Below are 25782 nucleotides of genomic sequence, written 5' to 3'. Positions count from 1 at the left end.
CGGACAGCGCTGGCCCCCGGCCTCTTAAGTAAGATGGGCGCACAACCCTAGAGTCGGACACGACTGGCCCACACGGGCAGGGGTACCTTTAGCTTTACCTTACTTCCCCACCTATAGTCTGAGCACTGACTTGAAGGTAGCACCGCCAGCAGGCCCTTCCTTCCCTGGGACTGGGAGCGTAGAGCCCCCCCCCCCCCGGCAATTTTCCTGCCTCTCCTTTCTACTTCTATCCCCTTAATTATGTGTGTATGCAGACAGAAGGTCTATTTGTTCTTTTTTGTGGGGGATGAAGTCTCCATGAGACAGATATATACAGTTCATATAAGATCAAATATGTGGGTTCTTTAAATGCTACCCAGCAACATGAGAAGGGAGGGGGGAATCAATGCCAGTCCCATAAACAAACTCATAGCTGTCAACTTTTCCCTTTTCTTGCGAGGAATCCTATTCGGAATAAGGGAATTTCCCTTTAAAAAAGGGAAACGTTGACAGCTATGAACAAACTCCCCAAATCCACCCGTGGATCATGTCTTTATTGGGATCAATCAATATGTCACGAAAGTGAAGCAGGCTTTTGACTTCTCCAGAACTCTTCAGCAGGCAAGATGTTGAGCAACGGCCAAACTATCTTTTGTCACAGTGGCAAAGCAGATGCCCACATGACCTGGGATTGAAACAAACGGGTATCTCAGACATTTAATGGGCTCAAATTCCTTTTGAACATGGTAGCAAAGCAGTGGATTTCTCTGTGTAATGTGTGGAACAGCATGGATGAAAGTTGCAAGACTTGAACCTCAAACGCAAGAGCTGAAGGTGCTTCTTGTTGTCCAAAAGGACAGCCTCTTAACATTCATTCTCTGCACAGCCATGATGGACTGGGCTTCATGCAGTATCCTGAAGGGTTTTTTGACAAATGTGCAGACCAAGAGGCAAAAACCAAGAGAAATTTGTCTCTTGCACACATTTTGCTGTGCTTTAAATCCCAGGTGGTGGATACTTGATTTCAAAGGATGCAGCTGCACTGCACATAACAGAGAAAAAGGGCTGTGAATCATGGCTGCTCAATGAATTTATAAAGCAGGTCTACAGCATCAATCTATTATGATGCATCAGGTTTTGGTACTCATAATAAGCTGCTAGGAGCCAACAAGCTCTTACCAGTAACTTTTCTTGGCTGGAACTGACCTCTTTCTGCCCAATTAAGGCTGCGGACCTAGACACAATTATCTAGAAGGAAGCGTTATTGGAATCAATGGGAGTCACTTCCAAAGAAGCAGAGTTAAGCTGAGGGTGCAATGCTATTTTTGCTTTAATCCAATTCTCCTCCTGACACAAGGAAGATCCTAGGCCTAGTCTTTCATGAGATCAGGAGTGCCTGCATCAGCCCCAGACAGAAAGATCAGGGGCAGAGAGGATGGTGGGAATCGTAGCTTAACAATGTCTTAAGGGGTTTGCAGGTTCCCTACCCCAGTGCGAGATTTTGCTCTTCCAATTTTCCTTTTAAGCAAACCCTAGGCTTCTATTTTAAAAAACCAGCACTACCTGATGCAGGTTGCAACCCTCAATGTCCTAGCAAGAAGGCATCAAAAGTGGGTCCCACTGGGGAGGGCATTGTTTTTGTGCCACGTGAACTCCCAACAGGAGAGAGGCAGGCATATGTTTCACTTTGCCTTTTGCAATCAATGCAGCCTGATAAATCTTTACTCCGAAATAAATCCTACTGAGTTCCAAGGTATAGGTCTGCAGCTTTAAATGTGTTCAACTTTGGTTGGAACATGCCCTGAAAGGGTGTAGATTTTGCTAAAGGAGATGGATGAGGAACTTGGTTGATGTTCTCAAAACAGCCAAGAATCCTGTGACAATTCAAAGACTTAATAACTTTATGTCATAATAAACTTCCACAGACTGAAGCCAGCCACAAGCCTCAACACCCTTTGTTCTGCAGTAAACCAACACGGCTCACCCTTTGGAGATTAGCACTCTGGAATGCTTTCAAATTGAAAGTGTGTTGGTTGGTTTGTTCAAAGCATTTCCATGCCACCTCTTACCCAAAGTCCCAAGGCAGCATATGTTTTAAAAGACACAGCAATCAAGAAAATAAAAATGATTAAATATGAAAAATATGACCAGTGGAGGTCAGTCCATTAAAGCAAATGGCACAGTGTCCCATCATTTCCCCCTTGGGCCTTCACATCTCCATTCTGCCAGCACAGCTGGATGGAGAGACTTGGGGCTCTCTGTAGGGTCTGCATCTTCCCCTGCACTTCCTCTGGCTAACTTGCTCCCCTGTCTACCTACTAAGCAGTCAGTCCCGGAGAGCTCACAGGGGCTGGCAGGGAAGTCTGCCCAGGCTTGCCGACTTGGGGAAACCCGAGAGGTGGTGCTGGTACCCACAAAAACAACTGGTAGCCCCCTACAGATTTAGGGGTCATTGGAAACCAGCTTCAAGGAAAGGGGAGGCACCACTTAAGAGCAGGCATAGGCAAACTCGGCCTTCCAGATGTTTTGGGACTACAACTCCCATGATCCCTAGCTAACAGGACTAGTGGTCAGGGATGGTGGGAATTGTAGTCCCAAAACATCTGGCAGGCCAAGGTTGCCTATGTCTGACTTAGAGGCTGAAGCTTCTCTCCCCCGCAAGGCAGTGCCTGCAGGATGAGTGAAGGCTTCCTTGGGTCAAGGCCCATCATCTGCTCACCCTTAAGGTGTCCCCCAAGCGTTCTGGATTTGTTTTGCTACAACAGGCTCTACAAAAGCAGCTCTGTATCCACTGTCTCAGCCAGGCAGCAGCTGCTACAGCTCCTGCGGCTTTGGTGCCCTCTGGCGGCCGGCCACCCTCATGGATTCCTAAGTTTTCTCTCCAAAGCTCCCCCAGATATGCACAACTGTGAGTTCGGCTCACCTTAGCCCAGAGGAGAAGCCAAAGAGTCTGGCTGCATCAGGGTCAGGCCAGAGGGGCCCACCTAGTCCAGATGCCCCAAATCTGAAGCTGAAAAGCAGGATCTGAGCACAACAACAGCCATCTGCAGCTCCCAGCAACTGGCATTCAGCGGCACACTGTTGCTGTTGTTATATTAAATTTGTATACCACCCTTCATCCAAAGATCCCAGAGCGCTTCACAACAGAGAAATACAAAATGAGAATACAAAACACCACCACTGGCAACGGAGGTAGAACAAGGCTGTTGTCCATAGTAGGCTGCTGAAAGCCTTATCCATGAATTTGTCTAATCCTCTTTTAAACCATCCAATGTGGCGTAATGGTTAGCGTTTTGGACTACTGGGTGACCATCTATTAGCCTAAGCTACCGCACAGGGTTGTTGTGAGGATGAAATGGGAAGAACCATGTGCATCACCTAGAGCTCCTTGGAAGATAAAGTGGTATATAAATTTAATAATAAAAAAATGGTGTGAGCTTGCTTAACTATGTGAAGCATGCCACGGCTAAAATGGCCGCTGTTTCTTTAATGCGAATAAAGCTGGGTCAGCATGACTCAGCGGCTTGCAGCAGGTTGTATATATATAGTGTTAGTTTGGAATCCATCAGCCTCAGCACCAAACTAACATTTACTAAGTTAGAAATGTTAGTTTGGTGCTGAGGCTGATGTTTGGGTTGGTTAGTGCTGGTGTGTATAGTTATTCAGTCGTGTTTTGCACAAAGACTTTTAAGAATAAAACTCTGCAAGGATATTCTCGTGGACTCTTTTTGTGCCGACAAGGGTCCGAGGACCAGACTGAGGAGACAAAGGGAGGTCAGAACCTTTTCCTCCTTTTTTGCTTTTTACAAACACTGACAGGTTATGGGCCCAGTGTTTCTGAGCATGTGCAGAGTGCAAAATGACTGACAGCATCTCAGCAGGGAGCTGGTGAGTCCTGGTGGTGTATGAAGCCAGTGGCTGTGCGTTGGAGCAGTTGGTGGCAAGCTGTAACTGTCTGCAGTGACGCTGGAGCGGCTAGGATCTGAGGATCAGCAAAGCACTCAGTGTCGGCTACTGGAACAGTTTGAACTGCTAGAGGACCACAGTAGGCGACTCAGAGTGGCTACACCAGTTGCAGAGCCAGGCGGGACCTGAGGGTCAACAGAGGCAGCAGCTAGAAACCGTTGAGTGCCAGCCAGGACCATCTAGTTGGACTCTAAAAAGAGAGTCAGGAGAGCTTGCTGGAGACCCCACAGAAGGAGCTCAGCAAGCACCAGCAGAGATGGCAGATTTCCAGTCTTCCCAAGTTGTAAATATTGGGGGAGGCATCCCTTTTGAACTTCTCTCAGAAAACAACTGGCTGAGTTGGTCAATTAAAATGCAGCAGTTGTTAAGGAGAGATGGACTATGGGACTATGAGGTTTCAAGACGGGACTCTGCTGAGAAAACACGGCTGGATGAAAGGGCTCGTGCCCAAATTATGCTGTGTTTGAGCAACTCTCAGTTATTGCATGTAGCAAATGCCAGCACAGCGTTTGAGTGCTGCAATTTATTAAGGGCAATGCATGTCAGAGAAACAGCTGGAACTATGATTTCTCTGACCAGAAGGCTGTTCAGGACTGTTATGAAAGAAGGTGAGAGTTTGGCAACTCATCTTCAAACGCTGAAATTTCTGTTTCTTCAACTACAGCAGAGAGGTAAGCATTATGATGAGACTGACCAAACCTACATTATCCTTTCAAGTTTGCCTGAAAGCTGGTTGCCTGTGATTAACAGCATGGAGGGTATGCGTCCCCGAGATCTGACCCTTGAGTATGTAGTTGGAAGATTGACCGAAGAAGCAGAAAGAAGGTCAGATAGACAGGCTGAACTCCAAGAGCGGAGGAGTTACAGTCGAGGGGGCCAGCAGCAGAATCTGCCAATGGAGCAACGGCAAGGTTTGGACTTGGCCATGGCGGTGAGGAGGTGCTATAGATGCAACCAACCCGGGCATCTCCAACATCAATGCAGGGCTAGTCTTCCAGGAGACGACATGGAGCAGAGACAGCAATCGGCGCAGAAACGTAAGCAGACAAAGGGAGACAAAGGGAGGTCAGAACCTTTTCCTCCTTTTTTTTGCTTTTTACAAACACTGACAAAGCACTCCTTCCTTCTGGTTTTCTTAAATCTGCCACTGGGTTCTAATGTTATGAGAGAAACTCAATTCTGTGTGTCATGCATTATTTCATAAACTTCCCTCACATCACCTCTTACTTTCCTTTTCTCCAAACTAAAAAAGCCCAAAAGCTGCAACTTTTCTTCACAGGGGAGTCGCTGCATCCCCCTGATCATTCCATTTGCCCTATTCTGACCTTTTCCAACTCCACAACATCCATTTTTAAGTGAGCCTAAACGGCACACGGCATTCCAAGCATTGTCTTGCCATAGGTCTATTTTATTTTATTTATTTAGGAGTATTTATACCCCGGCTACTGAACAAAGTTCTGGAGGCGGCCTTATGTTAAATTGTTATATTCAAATAACAATTTAAAGGGCAGTGATAGGACAGTCACTACAGCTGAACAACGTATTCAAGTCCCTGCTCCTCTTTTGCTTTGGCGTCCCAGCCATGTCAGTCCCACGCAGAGCAGGATGTCCTCACTGGGCGGCTGCTGCTGGTGTCACTTCTCACAGCGTGACAGCAAAGATATGACCTGCCTCCCTCCCAGTTCTTGGCTGTTACAGCAATTGTGGATGTCGTGGTTTGGCGCTGTGCTGCTGGCAGGTTTCTATATTCAGCCCCTTTCCTGATGATCCCTCGCACATGGTTGAATTTTTCAACGTTCAGTCCACATCTCTTTCGCTTCGGAGGGGCTTCTCGGCGGCGCTTGTGCGCCGGGTGGGCTTCCCGTCGTGGGGGGCCAAGAAAGGAGCCTCGTCGCGGCCGCGAGGGAGCGCCGGCCTCTCTCCGGCTCAGCCCAGGCGGGTCCCGGGGGGCGGCTTCTCCTCCTCCTGCGGCGGCGGCGTGTCCCGGGCAGGGCCTCCCGCGCGTGGGCCGCCTTGGAAGATGGGCTGGTAGATATAGACGCCTCCCGCCACGCCGAGCCCGGTGGCCAGGAGCAGCTGCCCGAAGGACAAGCCCCGCCGCCCCAGCATGGCCTCCGCGACGCCTCTCTCGCTCTCCGCGGCTCAACTCTCCCTCAGGCAGCCGCTCAACCGGGGCGGCTCCAAGGCGCCGGAAGTCGAGGACACGCGCTCTCGCCCCGCCCCTTCTCGCGAGACGAGCTGCCGGGAGCCGAGACGCGCATGCGCAAAGGAGGAAGCGGAGGTCGGCTTTGGGGCGCGCATGCGCTCCGACGGAGGAGGCTGCCCCCCCCGCCCCCAGGAAGGCGGAAGTGGGGACGGCCGTCCTGGAGCCGCGCCGGCGTCGCCATGGAACCCGCGCGGGGGGTCGACGGCAGCGGCGGGAGGCGGACCCTGCCGGTGCGGCTGCGGAAGCGGAAGTCGACGCTGTACAGGCCCGCCCCCTCCGGGACCCTCGCGGGGCGGGGGGCGGGTGAGGAGAGGCCGCGGTCCACCTCGCGGGGCTGTTGTGAGGCCAAGGCGCTGGGCAGGAGGGGGCCTTTCCAAGGTGGTTGTCCCTTTCCCGCCGGGGCCGAGCGACGCTTGGGGGCGCCCCGTCCCAGGAGCAGGGAAGCCGGCACGTCCAGGGAGGCGCCCTCCAGCTGCCTTGACCAACCCCTGCAGGGCCAGAGGGAGAGGCCACGTCATGCACGAAGCACATTCCCAGCCTCGCTCCCACCCATTGGGGGACTCTTGGCCCCTGGGATGTTTGTCCCTCAAAAGGCAGTGAGGAGGCCCTATCCCTTGGGAAGGTCTCCTGCACAAACTCCCCGTGGGAGGCACGCAAGGCTGCAGTGATGATGCCTATTCACATCTGTGGCCCTTGTGCAAGAGAACTTCCTGCTGCGCTACCTTTGCACTTGCTGCCTCTGCCTCCTCCAGCACTAAGATGCCTGGGAGATGACAGCATTGTTGCTGCCACATGGCACCTGACGGGCAGGACCTGGCGGCTTCGGTGCTTTCCTTTTGTAGATCTGTGGCCAGAGCAAAGCCCTGGTGGCTGGCCAGAAGAAGGCCAGTACAGTGGTACCTCGGGTTAAGTACTTAATTCGTTCCGGAGGTCCGTTCTTAACCTGCAACTGTTCTTAACCTGAAGCACCACTTTAGCTAATGGGGCCTCCTGCTGCCGCCGCACCGCCGGAGCACGATTTCTGTTCTCATCCTGAAGCACAGTTCTTAACTTGAAGCACTATTTCTGGGTAAGCGGAGTCTGTAACCTGAAGCGTATGTAACCCGAGGTACCACTGTAGTGCCTAGCAAGGGCAGCTGTGGCATCTTGCTGTGTATAGTCATAGCTGGCTCTCAGCCACTTCCATTCTCCTTTGAAACCATTAAAGGCATGGCTGCTGAAAAAAACCTGTTCAAGTCTGGAGACTTTGTCCTTGTCCCCCCTTTGAGGCCACCTGCCCCAGGTCATTGCAGCCTTTCCTGGTTTAGCAAAGGTAGCATTGCTAGTCAGGGCCCCAGCAGCTGACCCTTGTTGTGGAGTCCTAGTGAGGAAAATTCCAGGACTCAGGAGCCTGGGGGATTCAGTGCTCACTTAGCTCTTTAGATGTGACTGTAGATTCATCTCTGAAGAGCCTCTTTTGTTTCAGCCTCTTCAAAGAGAAGAAAAACAGTTCTAATTTAGAGAAAAGTCAAGGTTCCCCCCCCCCCCTATCAAGGTTCTGTTTTGCTAAGGTTGTGGTGTAAAAGCCAATTTTAGAGTTGTCCACAAACTAAGGGATGTTAGAATTCCTGACAAGGGATAGCTCAGTTGGTAGAGCATGAGACTCTTAATCTCAGGGACATGGGTTCAAGCCTCACATTGGGCAATATACATTGTAGGGGGTTGGACTAGATGATCCTTGTGGTCATTTCAGACTTTGCAATTCTATGATTCTGTGACACTGAGAAATCAATTCACAGCTTCGGAGGCAGGGCAAGAATTGAAATAAGACTCCCAAAAGGTATCCAAGGTTTATTTATTTGCAACTGATTACAACATAACCATAAAAAACCCACTGTGCATGAGGTTAACCCCATCTGCTTTTTTCCAGCTCTTGTTGGGGAAAACCTTTATCTCTGCCTGTTTACCATCACGGTGAGGCTACTAAACTGCTTCTTAGTCCAGACAAGCTTTGTCCCAGATGAATATTGGCAGTCACTTGAAGTCGCACATCATATGGTTTTCAAATATCCTTTTTTTATGTAGTGAAATTTTAAGTGAAAGTTTTCCCTAGTTAGGACAGGTCAGAAGTAGGTCCCACTGAGCAGAATGGGACTTGCTTCAGCATAAAGTCAACACGCTTTGGACTGTCCTGTTGGGCTGCACAACTTGAGAGTAAATCCAAGTTCAGTCCTAGGAGTGGCTTGCTGCCTGCAGTCTCCTAGGGCATCTACTTCGCTGAAGTGAAATCACTCAGTCTTGGGTCAGGGCCTGGATAGGAGCCCCTTTGGAAACTCTACCTGTGTGCAGCCTTGAATTCTGTGATAGTGGGATGTAAATTTATGAAGTAAAGGAACATGGCTGTGGTTGAGCATGTTGTGGCTGGGTTAAGGTAGCCGGTTAGAGGAGGCCTAGGAAGCATCATGTAGGCTGCCTGGAGTGTACAGGATCAGGCTTGGAAGGATTCTTATTTTATCACATTGTCACAACTGGGCCATTTTGACTATCGGTTGTCATGAAGCATTAGGCAGTGCAGAGGCCCCTGAAGCTCAGGTGTGGGGCTTGGATGGTTTCCTTGAAGGCCTGTCCATTCCTTTGCCTCTCCCTCCAGCATGCTCAAAGATACAAGGAACTTGAGACACAAACTGGCAGTCTTGCCTGCCACTGGAACGTGCTACCTGGTTGACTCTTAACACATCTGAGATGTGGGTTTGGGTGGAACAAGATTCAGTTTTTCAGCAGGTGGGGGTAGTGGTAATTTAGTAATTGTCAAAGGCCCTAAAATATTACATTAGTTGAATTTTGAGGAGTTTGGCCACAGAACACCATGCCCCATGCCTGTTCTTTATGATATCTTTAATGATGATAATTATGGCTATTTGACCTGGGAGTGGACAGAAGGTCTGCGGAGCCATCTCTACCCTCTGCTGTTTGCAAGCATTTATAAAGTGTTGCACCTGCTTAACAAGGATGATGTTCAGCTGCTGGTGAGTGTGGACTTGGGTGTCATTCAGCTGCTGCCAGAAACACATCAAGCATTTTGCTTTTGTGGCAGAAATTACCTAGTTATGCTTCATCCCACAGAAGCATATCTCATGGCGCCTTTGCTGAGTACATGCAGGCAAATACCCAGAGTTGGTGGGAGGGGGGTTGGGGATTGTCCATGTTGGGATACTGTCAGGGAGACGGGGGCATCAGGCAGGCCCCCAGCTGGCTCCAGCCACCGGCTGGCAGCCAGGCGATCACTGGTCTCCCTTGGAACAGCATCAGACAGTGACACGAGCCTCAGATACGTTTAGAGACTCGGCACGCTCTTATCAGCAGAGTGAATAAATCTTCTCACAACGGAAGAGGCGGACAGAGCCACGTGTAAGCATTATCTACAGCATTTTATTCAGCATAGTTCAGGCACAATGGAAAACATGTCTGCTTCCCTTCGTCTCCAGCAAAACAGCAATATACAAAACGGAAGTTCCCAGCAAGTGCTGGAAGTAAACAGGCATGTGACATACAACAGTCATGCCTGTTCCCTTTTAAGGTGGAACGGAACTATATCCTAACAGTCCAGTGGTAACATGGAGAAGGGTAGGCAGCAACCACCCTCTTTTAGCATGGTGGGGGGCAATGATACGTGGGGGGCTGTTGCCTGCTGTCAGTCTGTCTCTTGCTTTCCTCATTCCCGCTTCTGGCTGCACTATGCAGAATGAGTTGGGATCTGGTAGAGGATTCTCTCAGGGCAAGTAGTACCCTTGTGCAAACTGGGAGCAGGAGAGAGCTAGGCATGAAGGAGCCCCATGCCTTGCCTGCTCTGGCTTTCAACGTCCTTGGAAATGTATTTCCAAGAATGGGACCTGGGGTTCTTTGATGGGCCTCAGTCATGGGGTCAGGACCAGGAAGGCACTCCTTTGTGCCAAGATCTGAGTCTTGGGGCCAGTTCACTGCCATTCAGCATAAGGCTCAACAGTTTCAACAGATTTGTGTGGCCTCTTTATTTTTAGCCACTTTTGAAACACTTTTATTGCTGGTGTCCATGGGAAGGAAAGTGTGAGTTTACATTGTGCATAAGGCACACAGTCCACATTACAGCAACAACGGAGGAAGGAAGGAAGAAAACAGAAACAAAAAGGGTGGCAAAGCAATCAATAAATGAAGTTTGTGTTGATTTGAAAGCGTTGTCTTCCTAACTGGAGCTCGTGTGTTCCGTCGTCAAGCACATTAATGTTATCTATGCATGAGTGATCCCTCCTCAGACAGGAATGACTTGTGCTCCTCCTACCCTAACAGATCTGGCTCCCTAGAATTGCACAGGCTCTTCTGGCTGTGCTGGCAGACATGGTGTTGTACTCCTTGGTGAAGCGACTGGATGGCGCAGAGGTGGCCAAGTGGGTGGTGAGTCCCTGTCTGCCTTCCTCTTTCTTGGGCTTCCGGCTGGGGGGTGATGAGCGCCTGGTCCTTTGTCTTGCCTTGTGACCCTTCTTTCCCTCATCCCACACCAGCTCTTCTTCTTCTCCTCCCACCTTGTTTCCAGTACTTCTGCCAGTTGTGTTCCTGGTTCACATGGTACTGTTGTACCAGAACGCTCACCAACACCATGGAAGCTGTTCTCACCATTTTCGCTCTTTACTACTATCCCCTGGAAGGCACCAGGACAAAGAGGAGCAGGTGAGAATACCTATGGATATCTTTAATAGCCATTAAAGGGGCTGGGGCAGACCCCTGACGCTTAATTAAAATGTTTATAATGGTAGGTTTGGGGAAATGTCACACCCTTGTTGAGCTTCCTTATGCTTGGCTTTCCCCTCACGCAGCATATTTCCATCGCCAGCTTAGCTATTTCTTTGTATGTAAATGGGGGTCACCCAATAACCAAGCACTCTTTTCGTCATTCAAGCAAAAACACCCTTTCCCAAGAACCTTGTTCTTCTTTTCAAATGTGTTGTTTCCTGACAGGCAAAGGAATGGGTTTGGTTTCAGGCATTGCCCAGCTCCATATTCGCAGGGCTGTGTGATCTGTATAGATCAATGTAAAAGCTCTCACATCTGTCTGTCTGCCTCTCTTCTTTGTTGGCAACATTTCCCTTTTCTCAAGACATGTTATATAAAAGGCTGCAGTCCTCTACTCACTTACCTGAGTGTAAGCCCCATTATACGCAGCAGGGCTGCCTTCCGAGGCATCCCCATCATAGCTGTCAATGTTTCCCTTTTTTAAAGGGAAATTCCCTTATTCTCAATAGGATTCCTTGCAAGAAAAGGGAAAATTTGACAGCTATGATCCCCATAGCTGTGAAACAGTAAGACTGCAACCCCCCTCCTCATCCCCCCATGGCCAGGCTCCCACACCAGCCTGGCTGGCTTTGCTGAAGCTGCCCCCAATGTTCCTGCTCTCACTGTCGCCTCTTCTTTCCAGCATCCCTTACTTGACCCTGGTTGCTCTTTCGTTTGTGATTCGCCCAACCGCTCTCATTCTGTGGGTGCCTTTGCTGCTCCGGCACTTCTGGAAGGAGCCCCAGAAGCGGCACCTCGTCCTGCGCAGCTGCCTCCCAGTGGGGTAAGGGCGTCTCTTCTGAATCTAGGCCTGGGTGAGGTAAAGGTAAAGGGACTCCTGACCATTAGGTCCAGTCGTGACCGACTCTGGGGTTGCGGCGCTCATCTCGCTTTATTGGCCAAGGCAGCCGGCGTACAGCTTCCGGGTCATGTGGCCAGCAGGACTAAGCCGCTTCTGGCGAGCCAGAGCAGCGCACGGAAACGCCGTTTACCTTCCTGCCGGAGTGGTACCTATTTATCTACTTGCACTTTGACATGCTTTCGAACTGCTAGGTTGGCAGGAGCTGGGACCGAGCAACGGGAGCTCACCCTGTCGCGGGGATTCGAACCGCCGACCTTTTGATTGGCAAGTCCTAGGCTCTGTGGTTTAACCCACAGCGCCACCCAGGTCCCCCTGGGTGAGCTAGAGTGCCCCAAATAGCAGGAGCAGAGCCAGGCCACAGATGCTGTGCAGAGCAGCTGGCCCAGCTTGCTTGCCTGGAGAAGGACTGTTCCTCCGGCCAGGAGAGGCAGCTCCCACTTTGGGCAGTGTGGAGAAGGCCTGTGAATCAGTGCCAGGAGCAGGTGGGAGCCGGACTCTTCCTGGGAGCTGAATTGGCCTGCTCCACAAGGGGGACTCCAGGGAAGATGGTTGCTGTGTGCACCCCAGCAGGTCCCTCTTTTCTCCAGTGTGTTCTTTCTTGACAGATTGATCATTCTGGGATCCTCTTTAATTACTGACCGAGTATTTTTTGGCAAGGTAAGTTGGCATTCACTCAGCATTCTGAGATCAGTTAAAGTGAGTTCTCCTATAGATGGTGCCACAGACTTTCCCTAACCGGTTGCCACTCCTTCCTGTGGTTGTTGCCATTCTTGCAGGGGGCTTGGATGAGGGGATGCGTTTCCCCTTCCTTCTTGAGTATTGCACCCAGATTCCAGAAGAGCTGTAATGTACCAGCCAGGGGAGTTTCAATTCTGTCTCCACACACACACACCATCGCCACTCCGCCTGGCAGCTCCTCTCCCTCAGCTCCATGAGGCACATCAGCGCTTGTGGGAACAGGGCTGGCCTGTGCAGTTGCCAGCCGTGGCCAGGGTGGCACAGGCAAAGAGAAACTTGTGCTGGCTTTGAGATTTGTCTGTTTGAGCAGCTGGGCTGCTTTTTAACTACCGTATTTTTCACTCCATAAGATGCACCTGACCATAAGACGCACCTAGTTTTTAGAGGGGGGGGGATGCAAGAAAAAAAAAATTCTTTAAAGGGAGCGCTGAGCAGAGCCTGTATGCATTCCAGGCTCTGCTCAGCATCCCTTTCACAAGCCGCGTGGAGCTGACGGGCTGCCCTTCTCCCTCCTCGGGGGAAAAGCCCCCAAGAGCCACACACATGCTAGGCGTGACTCTTTAAAGAGTGCGCAGCTCTTGCTGGTTTTTCTGCAAGGTGGGAGAAGGACAGACCGTCAGTGACTGACACACGCTCCACGCGGCTCTTTAAAGAGCGTGCAGCTCTTGTGAGCTTTTCTACGAGGTGGAAGAAAGACAGCCCATCAGTTAAAGATAGCGCGGAGCATGTGTGCGGCTCTTAGGGGCTTTCCCCGCCTGCCTCCTTTCTGTATTCGCTCTATAAGATGCACACACGTTTCCCCTTTTTAGGAGGGAAAAGGTGCGTCTTATGGAGCAAAAAATACGGTAATACATTTGTTGGGCTGTTGGATAGGAAACTCATGGTGGGGCAATTTGCCCGGCTGGAAAGTGCCAGGCTGAAGTTTCCCAGCCAGTGAAAGATCAGGGTTCCCCTGTGCTCTTTGCCAGTCTCTGCTCTTGCTGAGGAACATGCAGAATTGGAGAGCAGCGCTTCTGGCGTGCTCTCCTTCTCTGACTTGAAATGAGAAAAGCCAGAGAACTGCAAGGGAAGGCAGCAGCTGGACGGGCAGGGGAAATTTCTCCCTTGGCTACTTGCTGAAGAGTGGAGCTGGGCGGGGGTGGCTTTTACATCTTGCTGTTTGCCCTCTGCCCATTGTCCTCTGGTATAGCTGCTGACACCATGCCAGCAAGGGCATCCAGGTGATTGCCTGGACTGTGGGCCTTTCCTCTCATCTCCTCCCCTCTCTCTTTCTCTCTTTCCTTTAGGAGCGCCAAATGAATAAGCAACTTAAAGCAGTTCAGTAATCCTGCCTTGAACACAAGCGCTCAGACTTTAGTAGGTTTCACTTTCTTTTTTTTCTTTTTTTTTTGCCAGCAAACAGGCGAAAGAGGGATGGAGTATCCCTTCCCCATCTCCACCAGCCCACGCCCCGTCCTCTTTGGAGAGTTCTGGCAATTATCAGTGACAGGGATAGTTAAGCGATGCTTAGGCTTGTGTTGATGGATTTGGTGCCCCAGATTCCAATTCCATTGGAAGTGGGATGTGTTGAGGAAGCCATCCTAAGCTTACAAAAGCATTGTCAGGACAAATACACCACTCCTCTCCCCTCCTTCCACAGTTCTCCTGTAATAAAGCCTGTCTTGTTTGCTTGCTTCTTCTTTGCTCCTGCAGTGGGTCCTGGTTCAACTGAACTTTTTGAAGTTTAACGTGCTGCAGAATGTGGCCACCTTCTACGGATCCCACCCGTGGCACTGGTACTTCACCCAGGGGTTCCTTGTGGTCCTTGGCCCTCACCTCCCCTTCTTTCTCCATGGCTGCTTCCAAGCATCAAAGAGGCATGGCATATTCCTGGTGGTGGTGCTGTGGACAGTGGCTGTTTACAGGTAGGCTTCCTTCCACACCACAGAACTCTGTGCCAGTTACCGTATTTTTCACTCAATAAGACGCACCAGACCATAAGACGCACCTAGCTTTTGGAGCAGGAAAACAAGAAAAAAAAATATTCTGATACCCAGAAGCCCCCAAGAGCTACGCTCCCTTTAAAGAGCCGCGTGGAGCGTGTGTGCAGCTCTTGGGGGCTTTTCCCCAAGGAGGGAGAAGGGACTGACGGGCTGCCCTCTGTCCCTTCCCCCACCTCCCGGAAAAGCCAGCAAAAGCCATGCGCTCTTTAAAGAGAAGGGACTGACGGGCTGCCCTTCTCCCTCCTTGGGAAAAAGCCCCCAAGAGCTCCACACGCTCCACGCAGCTCTTTAAAGGGAGCGCTGAGCAGAGCCTCCCGCCTGCATTCACTCCATAAGACACACACACACATTTCCCCTTACTTTTTAGGAGGGAAAAAGTGTGTCTTATGGAGCGGAAAATATGGGTATTTCCTCTTTCAGATTTGTTGGCTAGTTTGCTTAGGGTTCTTCTAATGCTGCCTTCCTGCCAGTGTGCCAGAAGAGCCAGCTCACTGTTTAAAATCCAATGGGAAGAAAATGTGGGTTCCATTTCTTGTACAGAGTTCAGCATTTGGTGTTCTGGTGGATTGGTGGTGGGAGGGACAGAGCAAAATGGTAGCCATTCTGGCTTCTCCTTCTTACGGAGCCAGGTGGGGTAGCTTTTATGACGGCATGTTAGGAGCCCCACTTGCTCTGGAAAAGTTTGATTCAAGCTGCAGCTGGTGACCAGAGCCCTTGGTTCCGACTGCTGGGCAGGCTCTGTCCCTCCTTCTGCTGGGGGATGGGAGGGGAGGGCTAGTCTTTCCTCCTGGGGTGGTTGTTCAGCCCAGAAGGAAAAATGCAGTCCACCCTCCCAGGTGAAGTCTGCAAGGCGTGGGGTGCATAGCCACCCTATCCGCACCTTGTGGAGCGGGGCTGCCTGAGTTTGCTGGCCAGCCCTGGGCCCGGCTGCTGCCTTCACCCAGGAGAGTAGGCTCCATCTTTCCTCCTGGGGTGAACGATCACCCTGGGAGGAAAGGCGCAGTTCACCCTCCTGTACAGATGAAAGCAGAGCTGCCTCTGCCCCAGCACCAGCATCAGGCAGCCTCTGTACCACTCCGCAAGGTGTGGGGTGCAAAGCCACGCTACCTGCGCTTTGTCTCTACATTGCCTGTCTGAGCCCGCCTGACTCCTATGCCAAGGCAGTAGCGAATGAGGCAACTTGCCTCAGCCTCCACCGCCACCTTGGCAGGTTGGGAGGGGGGAGTCTAATGGAATCCGCACCCTGGCGCAGGCTTGCAAGCGGCAGGATTGGGACTCTCTCAGCGGGGGGGGGGGGGCACTTTAACGGAGCCCCCACCCTGCCACTGGCTCTTGTGATATATTGCTGAGTTAAGCTGTCATTGCAGTCTGCCCTTCATACTGGTCCTGGGTGATATATCAATATATAGCCCAGGCTTGTGGCTGAGGAATCTTACTTTTAAAATCTGCCTCGGGACAGTATAGTCTGCCACAGTCCTCTGTGCTTCCCATGTTGGCAGCAGGCTCCTCCATCACAGCTCAAGGGAGCCTTTGGATTGGGCTGTGGCCCCATCAGCTGGCTGCTTCTGTGACTTGGGAGGACCTTTGGGACCCTAAGGATGATTTCCTGAAGGAAGAGGCCTGGGCTTGGGGAGATGCCTAGCGAGAACCTTCCATTTACACCTTCTTCCTTTTGTGTTACAGCACCCTGAGCCACAAAGAATTCCGCTTTATCTACCCAGTGCTCCCAATCTGCATGGTGTTCTGTGGTAAAAATTTTAATTTTAAACACATTATGATGTTTCTATGTGCTGTTTCATAGAATCATAGAATTGTAGAGCTGGAACGTACCCTGGGGGTCACCTCGTACCACCCCCTGCAATGCAGGAATCTCAGATAGATCATACAGTAAATGTACAACAAATAATACATGACAGACAGACATCCAATCCCTGCTTTTAAAAACTCCAAGTTGGGAGAGTCCACCACTTCTCATGGAAGTCATTTCCACTGCCAAACAGCTCTCCCTTTCAAAAAGTTCTTCCTGATGTTTAGTTGAAATCTCCTTTCTTGTAACTTGAAGCCATTGGTTCAGGTCCTACCCTCTGGAATAGGAGAAAACAAGTTTGCTCCATGTGGCAGCCCCTTCGAAGGTGGCCATCTTAGCTCCTCTCAGTTTTCTCTTTACCAGGCTAAACATACCCAACTCCCTCAACCGTTCCCCATCTATGGTTTCCAAGAACCTTTATCATCTTTGTTGCCTTTGTTTCTGCACACATTTCAGCTTGTCAATATCCTTTTTAAATTGTGGTGCCCAGAACTGGACACCATATTCCAGGTGTGGTCTGACCCAGACAGAATTGAGTGGTACTATTAATTCCATTCATCTGGACACTATACTTCTGTTGATGCAGCCTTATATAGCATTAGCGGTTTTTGCTGCTACATCACACTGATTCTAGATCGTATTTGTGCAGTTGGTTCTTCCTGCCTGCATATAACCTTACATTTGTCCCGTTTGGTTGATATATTTGGATTCATGGTGTTGTTAAATCTTCACTCTAAAGGAAAAACGTGCTGTTGTGGAAGTTTTAGTGCCAAAATGTGTCTCATCTTTGAGAAGTTTGAAATACTGCTTCCTTCTTCTAAAGGGAATGAGCATCTTAAATGGTTTGATACAGAGATTGTGTGTGTCAGTGCAGGAAAAAATGCTGCCATTGTGTCCAAATGGGCTGACATCCATCAAAACAGCGTACCTGTAAAAGCAAACTGTCCAGTAGTGACACATTATTTCACTCCCATTGATTAATAAGTACATTTTCTACATACAATGTTGTTGTTTTTTTGAAAAAAAGATTCAGCTGTGGCTTCTGGCAGGTTTAGTGCTTGGGCTCTTTCCAAGGCAGGAATGAAAGTAAAGGCTGGGCAGTCTTTATAGAAATAGCTCTCAGACATTTGATGGAAGGGAGGGAGGCCAAGCTGAAGGGGAAGTTGAATGATGAGAAGCCTCAGGGCTGAGCCAAAGGGGGAAGGGTCTTTGGAGGGGATCTTTAGGTGTTAGGAAAGACTGTTTGGAAGTCTCTGGAACTGCTCAGGTCCCTGATCTCAAGGACCCTAGATTCATCTGCTCCATTTTCTGCTCTCTTCCCTCTCCTCCCCGTAGGGCATTCTCTTAAGCAGCTGAAAAGGTGGCAGCGGGCAGCAGCCGTCTCCTTCCTGCTGGTGACAAACTTGCTGCCCGCCCTCTACACTGGCTTGGTCCATCAGCGTGGAACCCTGGATGTCATGGGCCACCTGCAAAGCCTCTGCGGCGCTCCTGCTGACTCTCTAGAGCAGCCGGCATCCGTCTTCATGCTCATGCCCTGCCATTCAACTCCTTTTTATAGGTAAGACCCAGCGGGGGGGGGGTGTGAGGTTCCGGTGGCACTCTGCATGGGAATCTGCAGCTTTTCTGCTCTTTTACTGCCAGAGCAATTCAGAGGAGGCAGGAGAAGGTGAATCCAGGGTGGAGGAACCACATCAAAAGCCCTCCTGGGATCACACCAGGAGGACAAAAAGCATTGGGGCAGGGGGGCTACCGTTTCCCTCCCACCTCTTTCTTTGGCCTTTTTCCTTTCTGTTGATCTTAGCTCCAGGACTAGCATACTTCCATCTCCTTCTGGGTTACGTCAGGGGAACAGAAAGGCTTTGGCAAAGCCGCCCCCAGAACGTCACTTTTCTGCTGAAAGGGACAGCTGTGGAGATTTTGTGGCTGCAGTGATCCTCTGTGGGGCAACCTCCTGACCTGGCCTTTGGAACAGCCTGCCAGCGACCATTGATAGGATTGTCCTCTAGTTTATGCTGGATTGCTGCTGATGCCTTTGGAAGAAGTTTCTCCTTAAACTGACTCATTATTAGTCTACACCTCTGTGCTATACTATTTGTAACAGCAGCAGCCTTTGTGGGCTTAATTGTGTCTTTCTGGCTGGATCAGCAGCTGTTGCTGGAACTGATGCAAAGAGCTTGAGATAGAGAACCCAGAACCCTGTATCTGTGTAACACTTTGCCCAAGCACCTGAAGCCAGTTTCACACTTGAGGGGACCCTGGAAGTTGTGCCCCTATTGAGATTGTGGGAACCTTGACTGTATTCTAGTTGTTGAGCCATTTCCCCGTCTTTGCGCCTGTAAAGTCAGTGCCGCTTCCAATTCCAAAGCACAGGAAGTCCCCACTGCCTCACGCTTTGTCTTCACCAGGTGACATGGGGACTATCTGTAGCAGTGTGTGTGGAAAAGTCACCTTCAGCCCTTTCCACCCATCCTGCAGCTCCCATTTTTGCTGTGCCTCTCAACTGATAACACACACAGACACTGGCATGTGTGTATTCAGATCAGCACGTAGAAAAGAAGCGCTGCCAACACTTGCCAATGCAAAATAGCCTCAGCCATTTGTATTAATGCCTGCTTCTCTCCCCCCCCCCCACTTTCTAGCCATGTTCATTGCCCTCTACCTTTGAGGTTTCTTCAGTGCCCCCCTGATTTGACCGGAAGGGCAAATTACCTTGATGAAGCCGACTTATTTTATGCAGACCCTCTCAGCTGGCTCAGTGAAACGTTTTCCAATGTTACGCTGCTACCCACACACTTGGTGTTCTTCAGTGTGCTTGAGCAGGTAAGGGAAGCGCAGAAGAATCCCAGTCTCATTGTTTTCAGTGGGGCATCGAGCACACCCCTATTGGCATCTTCATCAAGGAGATGAACGAGATGATTACAGAGGGTGTAAGCATAAGTTGTTTTAAACTGGTTTTATTGTTGTTTTGAAATTGTGACCCACCCAGGGACCTTGGGGTGGAGGATGGGAAATGAATGAATGCTGCATAGCCCAGAAGGTCCCAAAAAGCAGGGAGGGAAGAGCATACATGTGTTTAAGAAGGTAAAAAGAGTCCGCTGGATGAGAGCAACTGTCTGCGTCTCTCATTGCTCCCTCTGAAGTTGGGGGTTCATTTTCCTCCCATGACTGAATTGATAGGCTTCATTCTCCTCCTCCTCTGTGCCACTAAAGCTAACAGACATCACCTTGGAAGCAATTTCCACCCGTGAACTCCACACTGTGTAAGGAAGGGTTCACATTTTGGTTTGTCCACAGTTCTCTTTGATCCAGCTAATTTTTCCTCTTGTGATACCGTTGAAAATAAACTATCAGAAATTGGTGCCACTAAACATGTTCTATGTGGAGAAATTCAGAGCACCTGAACTAGTCAGGCCATAGCAAAGTCAGTGTGTGGTGGTGGTGCCCCTGATGGCCTGTGTGTGTGTGTGTGTGTGCGCGCGCGCGCGCACCTTGTGCACATGCGTGCTCACACGCTCTTCTGGGATGAACTATAGTCCTGCTCTATGGCAGCCATTTTGTGACTGGTGCCTGTAGCACTGTCTCAAAAAAAAAAAATGTGTGTACTGGTCCAAAAAGGTTGGCAACTCCTGGCCTTTACGGCAATAAATTTGCTCTCTTTCCACTTTCATGATAATACAAGTTGTTAGTGGCTGATGAGTTACTCAAAAAAATTAGGTTGGAAATTTAACCTCCTAGCAATATACAATTCTACAGTGCTCCTTCCCCTCCCCCCCCCCCCGATCTTCAAAATAAATTGTGGAAAAATGAATGTGGGCAGGCATAATGATGGTTCTTCCGCAATTCTTGTTTGCTGGACCCTGATGTTCTGTAACAGAACTGTTACTTGAATATTGAATTTTTTACTTCTAGGATATATCATCATTTCTAGTTACAAATAGGTATGAAAAAGTTGCCACGTTTTTTCACACTCATCTGCCTCAAGGACGGATCGGGAGCTCCATTCATGTCTACAAAAGAAATCAAAAGCGTCTTTGAAGATGGTCTCAGCCCAGACAACAAATACAGGAATGTAACTATATCTTGTTCAAAGATCACCGCATGGGTCTGTGTTTCACATGAGATATAGTTAATAGGACAGTCCCCTTCGCTTAGCAGTAAATCTTGCTGAATTAATGGAACTCTGATTGTAGCCTGGACCATTTTTCATTGCGGGTGTAGAGAAGACACACTTCAGCATGGACAGCATGTGCAAGATAACAGAAAAGTGGCCTTAACAAAGTCCTTCTCTGAGGATGTTTAGCTATGCAAACTTATAAAAATAAAAGTAACTTTTTCCAACCACATCTTTATTTTTCTTCTACAATTTGCAGATGCACAAGAAATTTCAAATGCAAGTCAGCAAGCTGATCGGAAAATAGCACACACATGAAGTCAACAGGTTCCAACCCCATCACAAGAACAAATAGACAGTTGTAAAACAGACATGCTTCTGAACAGTATGAGATGAAATTAGTACATCATAATATTACTCTAACATTAAGTCTGAATCAAGTATGAATTCTAGTACCAACCAGTGCAAAGAAGCTTATTTTGCAAACACACACAAGCTACTGCTTACCCTGCTTAATTTATTGCAATAGTAGGACTGCACCCAAATTAATGTTTCCCAAGAAGGCTGAAAGGAAAGGAGAAAGATGGAGAAGCTGGGCTGATCTTTGCAGGGGAGAGGGAGTGTCATTAGGAAAGGGGAAACGTGCCCTCGATTGCTCTGCTGATTCAGCCAGCTGCAGAAATAGCCACTCGTCCACTATTTTTACCATCCTGCTGGGTTCCATCGGACAACAGCTGTTTAATACTTTGGATCAAAGGGCATCTGGCCCAATTCTATCTCCAAATTTGCCATGTGTCTTCCGTTGCTGCGCCCTTGCTTGTGCCACCGGCCTTCTCTTTTGTAGCGATGCTGGTGCTTTGCAGCATGTCTGTCCTGCTGTGGACTATGAGGGTGCGTGAAAGGAGCCCGTCTAGCAGGGTGGCTGAAAGGAAAGTACAGGAGGGAAGTTAGTGCCACATGAGCACCTCAGTTTTAGGTCTTAAGCCCAATGCCCCAAACGTTTTAACTCCTCCGAAAGGCTACAACCAACTTTGTTATTTAAAATAAGCAAAGTGGATACGGCAAGTGGGTGGAATGGAATTCCTTCCGTTCCTTTTGACACACGCTGCCACTTTGCTACATTAGAAATTCTGTACTGTGGTGCTTAATGTACAATGGAACTGGTGCCTTTATCTGAGGGTGGCATAATCACCCCTCTTTATGGAGGCTTTCCTTGTCTGCCCAGCAGCAACTTCAAAGCTCAAACAAACAGGGAAATAACCTGCTAGGTCAGCCAGCTGAAGCGTTCCTTCTTTCACAACTCAAACATGCCCAGTTTAAATCATTAGCAGAATTTTAGTACTAACCTTGGTCCGTGCTCAGGCAAGTGATCATAATGAAAGTAGTATCGGTAGATATATTTATCCAGGTCTTCAAATACACCATCACTGTTCCTCTGGTATTCTTTTATGTCTTCAAGGTAATCCTTAACGTCATTAACAAAGTCCGTGAACAGCATCTGATCATGTATAAAGACGCCATTACGGAAAAACCTATTCACAAAGATCTCCAGTTCTCGCCAGTGGTGGAAGTTCTTTACTTCTTGCTGCAAATATTTGTGCATTAATTGATTAAATTCATCTGCCCGAATCGGGTCCAAGTCTTTGTCGAAGAGGTTTAAAAACTCCTGGTGGGCACAGTCAAAGATGCCTGAACAGCCCTTGAGAACAAGAGGGCGATGCTTTCTGTTACCTTTGGGGCATTCCTGGAAGGGAGGGTCCTTGGAGAAGTGCGGAGGGGACCGGCTCTCTTTGGATCGCCTTCCATCTCTAAACTCTCTCTGGCTGCCAGGTGAGCGGTGGGCCGCCTGCTTGTGTAACCCTTCCTGGGAGCTGCCTGTTTTCCCTTTTCTGTTCGCCTCATGCCTGCTGTCACTGTACTTTTTCTTCTCCTTTTCATCAAATATATTCTTTGTTGTGTCCTTAAAGTGCCTGAAGGTGGACTTCACAGAATCTGAGAATTTCCTCAAGTTCTCTTTCACGGCTTCTTTGGCCTGTTTAATTTTCTCTTTGTGGTGCCTTACAAATTCCTTGGTTGAATTTTTCATGGCGTCAAAGGTTTCTTTCACAGAACCAAAAAATGTTCCTTTTGGCTTCTTTTTGGCTTTGTTGGTTCCTTTCCCATCTGGCTTCTGTGGCCTCTCGGTCTGCTCTTTCTTCTCGGCATGGTCCTTGACTTCAACATACAGCTTTTCCCACAAGTCAGAACGCTGCTGCTCGAAGCTCAGCTTCTGCTCCAGCTCAGTCAGCCTTCCCCGCAAAGCTTCTATTTCTTGGCTCTCATCGCCAGCACCTGCCCCCTCAGGAGACTTCTGCTGAGAACTTAACTTGTCCAGTTCTTCCCTGAGAGCCACCGTCAGCTGGCGCTCTTTGTCCAGTTCCCTTCGCAGCATCTGGGCCTCTGCCAACAGAGTCTCCTTTTGCTTCACAAAACTCTGCATGCGGTGCCTTTCTTCTTCCAGGTGGGCTTTCAGCTTCTGATTCTCGGTGGCAACCAACTCTGGGCCAGAACCTTTGTTCTCCAGGTGCCGAATCTGCTCTCTCAACTTCCTCAGTTCTTCTTGCAGCAATGCCAAAGCTTTTTCCTCCCTCTCTAGAGATTCTCTCAGGTGCTGGTTTTCTGAAGCAAGATGATGCTTCTGAGATTCAAAGGATTTCTTTTCCACTTCTGTTGTATGCAAGCATGTTTCAAGGCCTTCCTTTAGAGACTGACCAGAGACAAAATGAAAGCAAACACATCAGTTGCTGTGTGCCAGTGTCCAAATGCTGCAAGAATACTGGGAGGGTGGAGGAGGACAGCTAAGCAGAAGCCAACCTATCGATGGATAAATAGGGCTAGTAAGGAGCTTCTGTGGCACTTGCTCTAGGGGCAGGGGGAACAGGCTGTGCAGAGTTGTACGTTCCCCCACAAAGCCTGCAGAGTCTCCTCCACTTTTGATAGAAAACCTCACAAACGCTGCCTGGGAGTGGGGTGTTTAGGGGCCAGCTGTCCACAGCAAGGTGCATGGCTGCAGCCCCAGAAGGAGGAGGGAAGCCATGGAGCCTACATGGGCCAAGCACAGAGGAAGCTGATATGCTTCTGGGAAGAAAGTGCTCAAGGCAAGGACAGTGGCAATTGGGACTACCCAGCCCTTGCTACAGAACAATCTGCTGAACCACTCTAAAAGCTTCAAGAAGCAGATACAATGGCATCTTCTCCTACCCTCTGTGGTTGACACTGAACCAGTTCAAAATTGCCTGCTATGCCAAGACTGGATTTTGCCATGCCTTCATCTAGAAGACAGCTTCCAACACTTGGGGTAGTAATGACAGCAAAGTTTCCCAATGGAGGTGGAGTTTGGAAGCCAAAGGCAAAATATCATCCTCGCTTTCAAGTATGATGGGAAAGCCACCTTTACCTTACATTCTGCTTTCATGCCTTGTTCTTGTTGGCACTGAATAAGATTATCCTTTATACCATTCAGTTCGTCTTCATGAGTTTTCTCAACCAATTGCTGGCGTTTTTGGATCTGAACAGTACCTTGAAACAGAAAATTTTCTCTTTTATCTGACAAGAAAAATTGGAAATTAGGCAGCTTATCAGTGATGATGGCTTTTTTCTCTTCAGTCCTTCATAAGTACATTAATCAGTGAACAGTGTAGTTTAAAACGGTCACCTTTTTAATTGTTTGCAACAGCTATGCTAGACTTTTGCATTAACAAAATAAGGCATGAACGCTATGCTGATGAAAGCAAGCTAAGCTCAGTGGCAAAGACACTGATCCATCATTAAATGAACAGACTGATGGGGCTCAGAACACTCACAAAGCCCCAGTGTATCCCTGTGCACAGCTGCACATTAACCTGTATTAGCAAAACAGCAAAATCAGAGGGGCAAATCCAGGTCAGGCCTCCTTAGAACATATATCACAATAGCAGCATCAATTTGGACAAAGAAAGCCTGTAACATACATTCCTCTCTGAAAAGGTGAAATGTATGAAGTACTACGATCACTACAAATAACATGAAAACAGCTACATGCAAATCTGTATTGTGCAATGTCATGTCACAAATGCTCACTCAGTGACATGAGAGCAGGGCTAGGGAAGCTGGTGTCCTCTAGATGTTGCTGAACACCAAGAGCCAGCATGGCCAGTGGTTGGAATCAGCCAGAGGACCACAAATCCTCCCCAGACCTGTGTTAGTGACTAAGGAGGAGAGCAGTGGAGGCTGCTTCAAAGTTCTGCCCTCTGAGCACAAACCAACTGCAAACAATGAAGGGCAGGTCCACCCAGCAGGAAGGACACTGGTCTCAAGAATCATGGAAAAGGTACAAGGGGTGGCAGCAACATGATGCTTGGAATCCACACAAGCCCATAGAAATTTTTTGTTAAGTGCCTGAGCACAAACTACTGGCCCAGCGGGCACATTTAGCTTCTCAAGAAGCAAAAGGCTAATCTGATTCTCCTATACAAGCAGCACACCAACACCTCCCATCCAGGAATTCCAGTGTTGACATCAAAATGTGCATGCTACCGCCAAAGAACCAGAAAGTCATGAAAAAATGTTTCCCAGTGTAGGAGCTGGACTGAATAGCCCAAGTCCAAGAGCCTGCAATGATGCCCCCTAGTGGAAAACAAGGTTAATCTGCTAGAGCAGGGGTCAGCAACCTTTTGCAGCCGTGGGCCAGTCCACTGTCCCTCAGACCATGTGGTGGGCTGGACTATATTTTAGGGAAAAAATGAGCGAATTCCTATGCCCCAGAAATAACCCAGAGAAGGTGATTGGGCCACATCCGGCCCATGGGCCTTAGGTTGCCTACCCCTGTGCTAGAGCATCCACAGTCAAAAAGCATGTCAGAGTGAGAAGGTGAGGGAAAAGGCCGTTGGCCTCTGTTTCACAGCAACACATTCCAACCAAACCTCTTACCTTCATATTTCCCTGAGGACAAAATAATGGATAGGTGTTAAGTTTTGCTCTAAGGTTGTTCTACTGAATGCTTTATAACTCAGTCAAGAATCTTTAGTCTCTTTTTACACACCATTAAAAATGGTATTACTAGAACAGAACATCAGGAATCTGGGTCGTCAACTAAAGGAATTTTGCACACAGGACTTTCTCTATTTTAGATGACTGGTTACTATGTTTGGGATAAACAGCAGGAACCACAAAACACAGGCAGGGGATCAGTGACTGGATTTTATAATTAAATTTCAAACTGGCACACACAATGCAAGAGTGTGTCAGTGGAATGGGCCAAATTACATCACCCATCCTGCCTAGGAGCCTCAGTTAACTGAGACGTCTCCCTCAGCTTGCAGACTGACAGGG

General features: G+C 49.0%; 2 protein-coding genes and 1 long non-coding RNA gene across 12 annotated transcripts in view; 1 reads left to right on the top strand and 2 right to left on the bottom strand.

Moving 5' to 3' along the window:
* Positions 1 to 520: 520 nt before the first annotated feature.
* Positions 521 to 5185, bottom strand: LOC309328958. Its single transcript, XR_014150954.1, has 2 exons — positions 5050 to 5185; positions 521 to 3425 (listed from the first exon to the last, which is right to left on the bottom strand). It is a non-coding gene; the product is annotated as an uncharacterized lncRNA (long non-coding RNA).
* A 150-nt stretch (positions 5186 to 5335) lies between these two features.
* Positions 5336 to 20660, top strand: PIGB (phosphatidylinositol glycan anchor biosynthesis class B). 5 transcript variants are annotated; one of them, XM_081838922.1, is made up of 12 exons: positions 5336 to 6381; positions 8061 to 8196; positions 9039 to 9156; positions 10454 to 10558; positions 10698 to 10831; positions 11577 to 11717; positions 12401 to 12452; positions 14226 to 14437; positions 16199 to 16263; positions 17658 to 17880; positions 18962 to 19142; positions 20232 to 20660. In XM_081838922.1, the coding sequence occupies exons 1-12, from the start codon at positions 5709 to 5711 to the stop codon at positions 20355 to 20357; spliced, it is 2166 nt and encodes a 721-aa protein (XP_081695048.1). In that variant the 5' UTR covers positions 5336 to 5708; the 3' UTR covers positions 20358 to 20660. The 5 variants fall into 5 exon arrangements, with proteins under 5 accessions (XP_081695048.1, XP_081695049.1, XP_081695051.1 ...); XM_081838923.1 differs by having other exon boundaries at positions 5919 to 6410; XM_081838924.1 differs by having other exon boundaries at positions 6161 to 6454.
* The window catches only part of CCPG1 (cell cycle progression 1), an 18832-nt gene continuing 13697 nt past the window's right edge, over positions 20648 to 25782 (bottom strand). For 3 of the 6 annotated variants that reach the window (XM_081838863.1, XM_081838867.1, XM_081838864.1), the window contains 3 exons: positions 23870 to 24018; positions 21780 to 23179; positions 20648 to 21355 (listed from right to left, as the gene is read on the bottom strand). In XM_081838863.1, coding sequence (XP_081694989.1) covers positions 21172 to 21355; positions 21780 to 23179; positions 23870 to 24018 — 1733 coding nt within the window. In that variant the 3' untranslated portion in view covers positions 20648 to 21171. Of the gene's footprint in view, positions 21356 to 21779; positions 23180 to 23869; positions 24019 to 25380; positions 25393 to 25782 lie in introns of all 6 variants that reach the window. The other 3 variants (XM_081838866.1, XM_081838868.1, XM_081838865.1) reach the window with 2 other exon arrangements.

Source organism: Podarcis erhardii (assembly GCF_964252035.2).
Source record: "Podarcis erhardii genome assembly, chromosome: 14".
Classification (NCBI taxonomy): domain Eukaryota; kingdom Metazoa; phylum Chordata; class Lepidosauria; order Squamata; family Lacertidae; genus Podarcis; species Podarcis erhardii.
This window is presented reverse-complemented; position numbering and strand designations above follow the sequence as displayed.

Coding starts and splice junctions, on each gene's coding strand:
- PIGB (XM_081838922.1), top strand. CDS start 5,709: ATGATCCCTCGCACATGGTTGAATTTTTCAACGTTCAGTCCACATCTC. Junction 8,197..9,038: donor GCACATCATATGGTTTTCAA/ATATCCTTTTTT, acceptor TAATGATGATAA/TTATGGCTATTTGACCTGGG. Junction 11,718..12,400: donor CGCAGCTGCCTCCCAGTGGG/GTAAGGGCGTCT, acceptor CTTTCTTGACAG/ATTGATCATTCTGGGATCCT.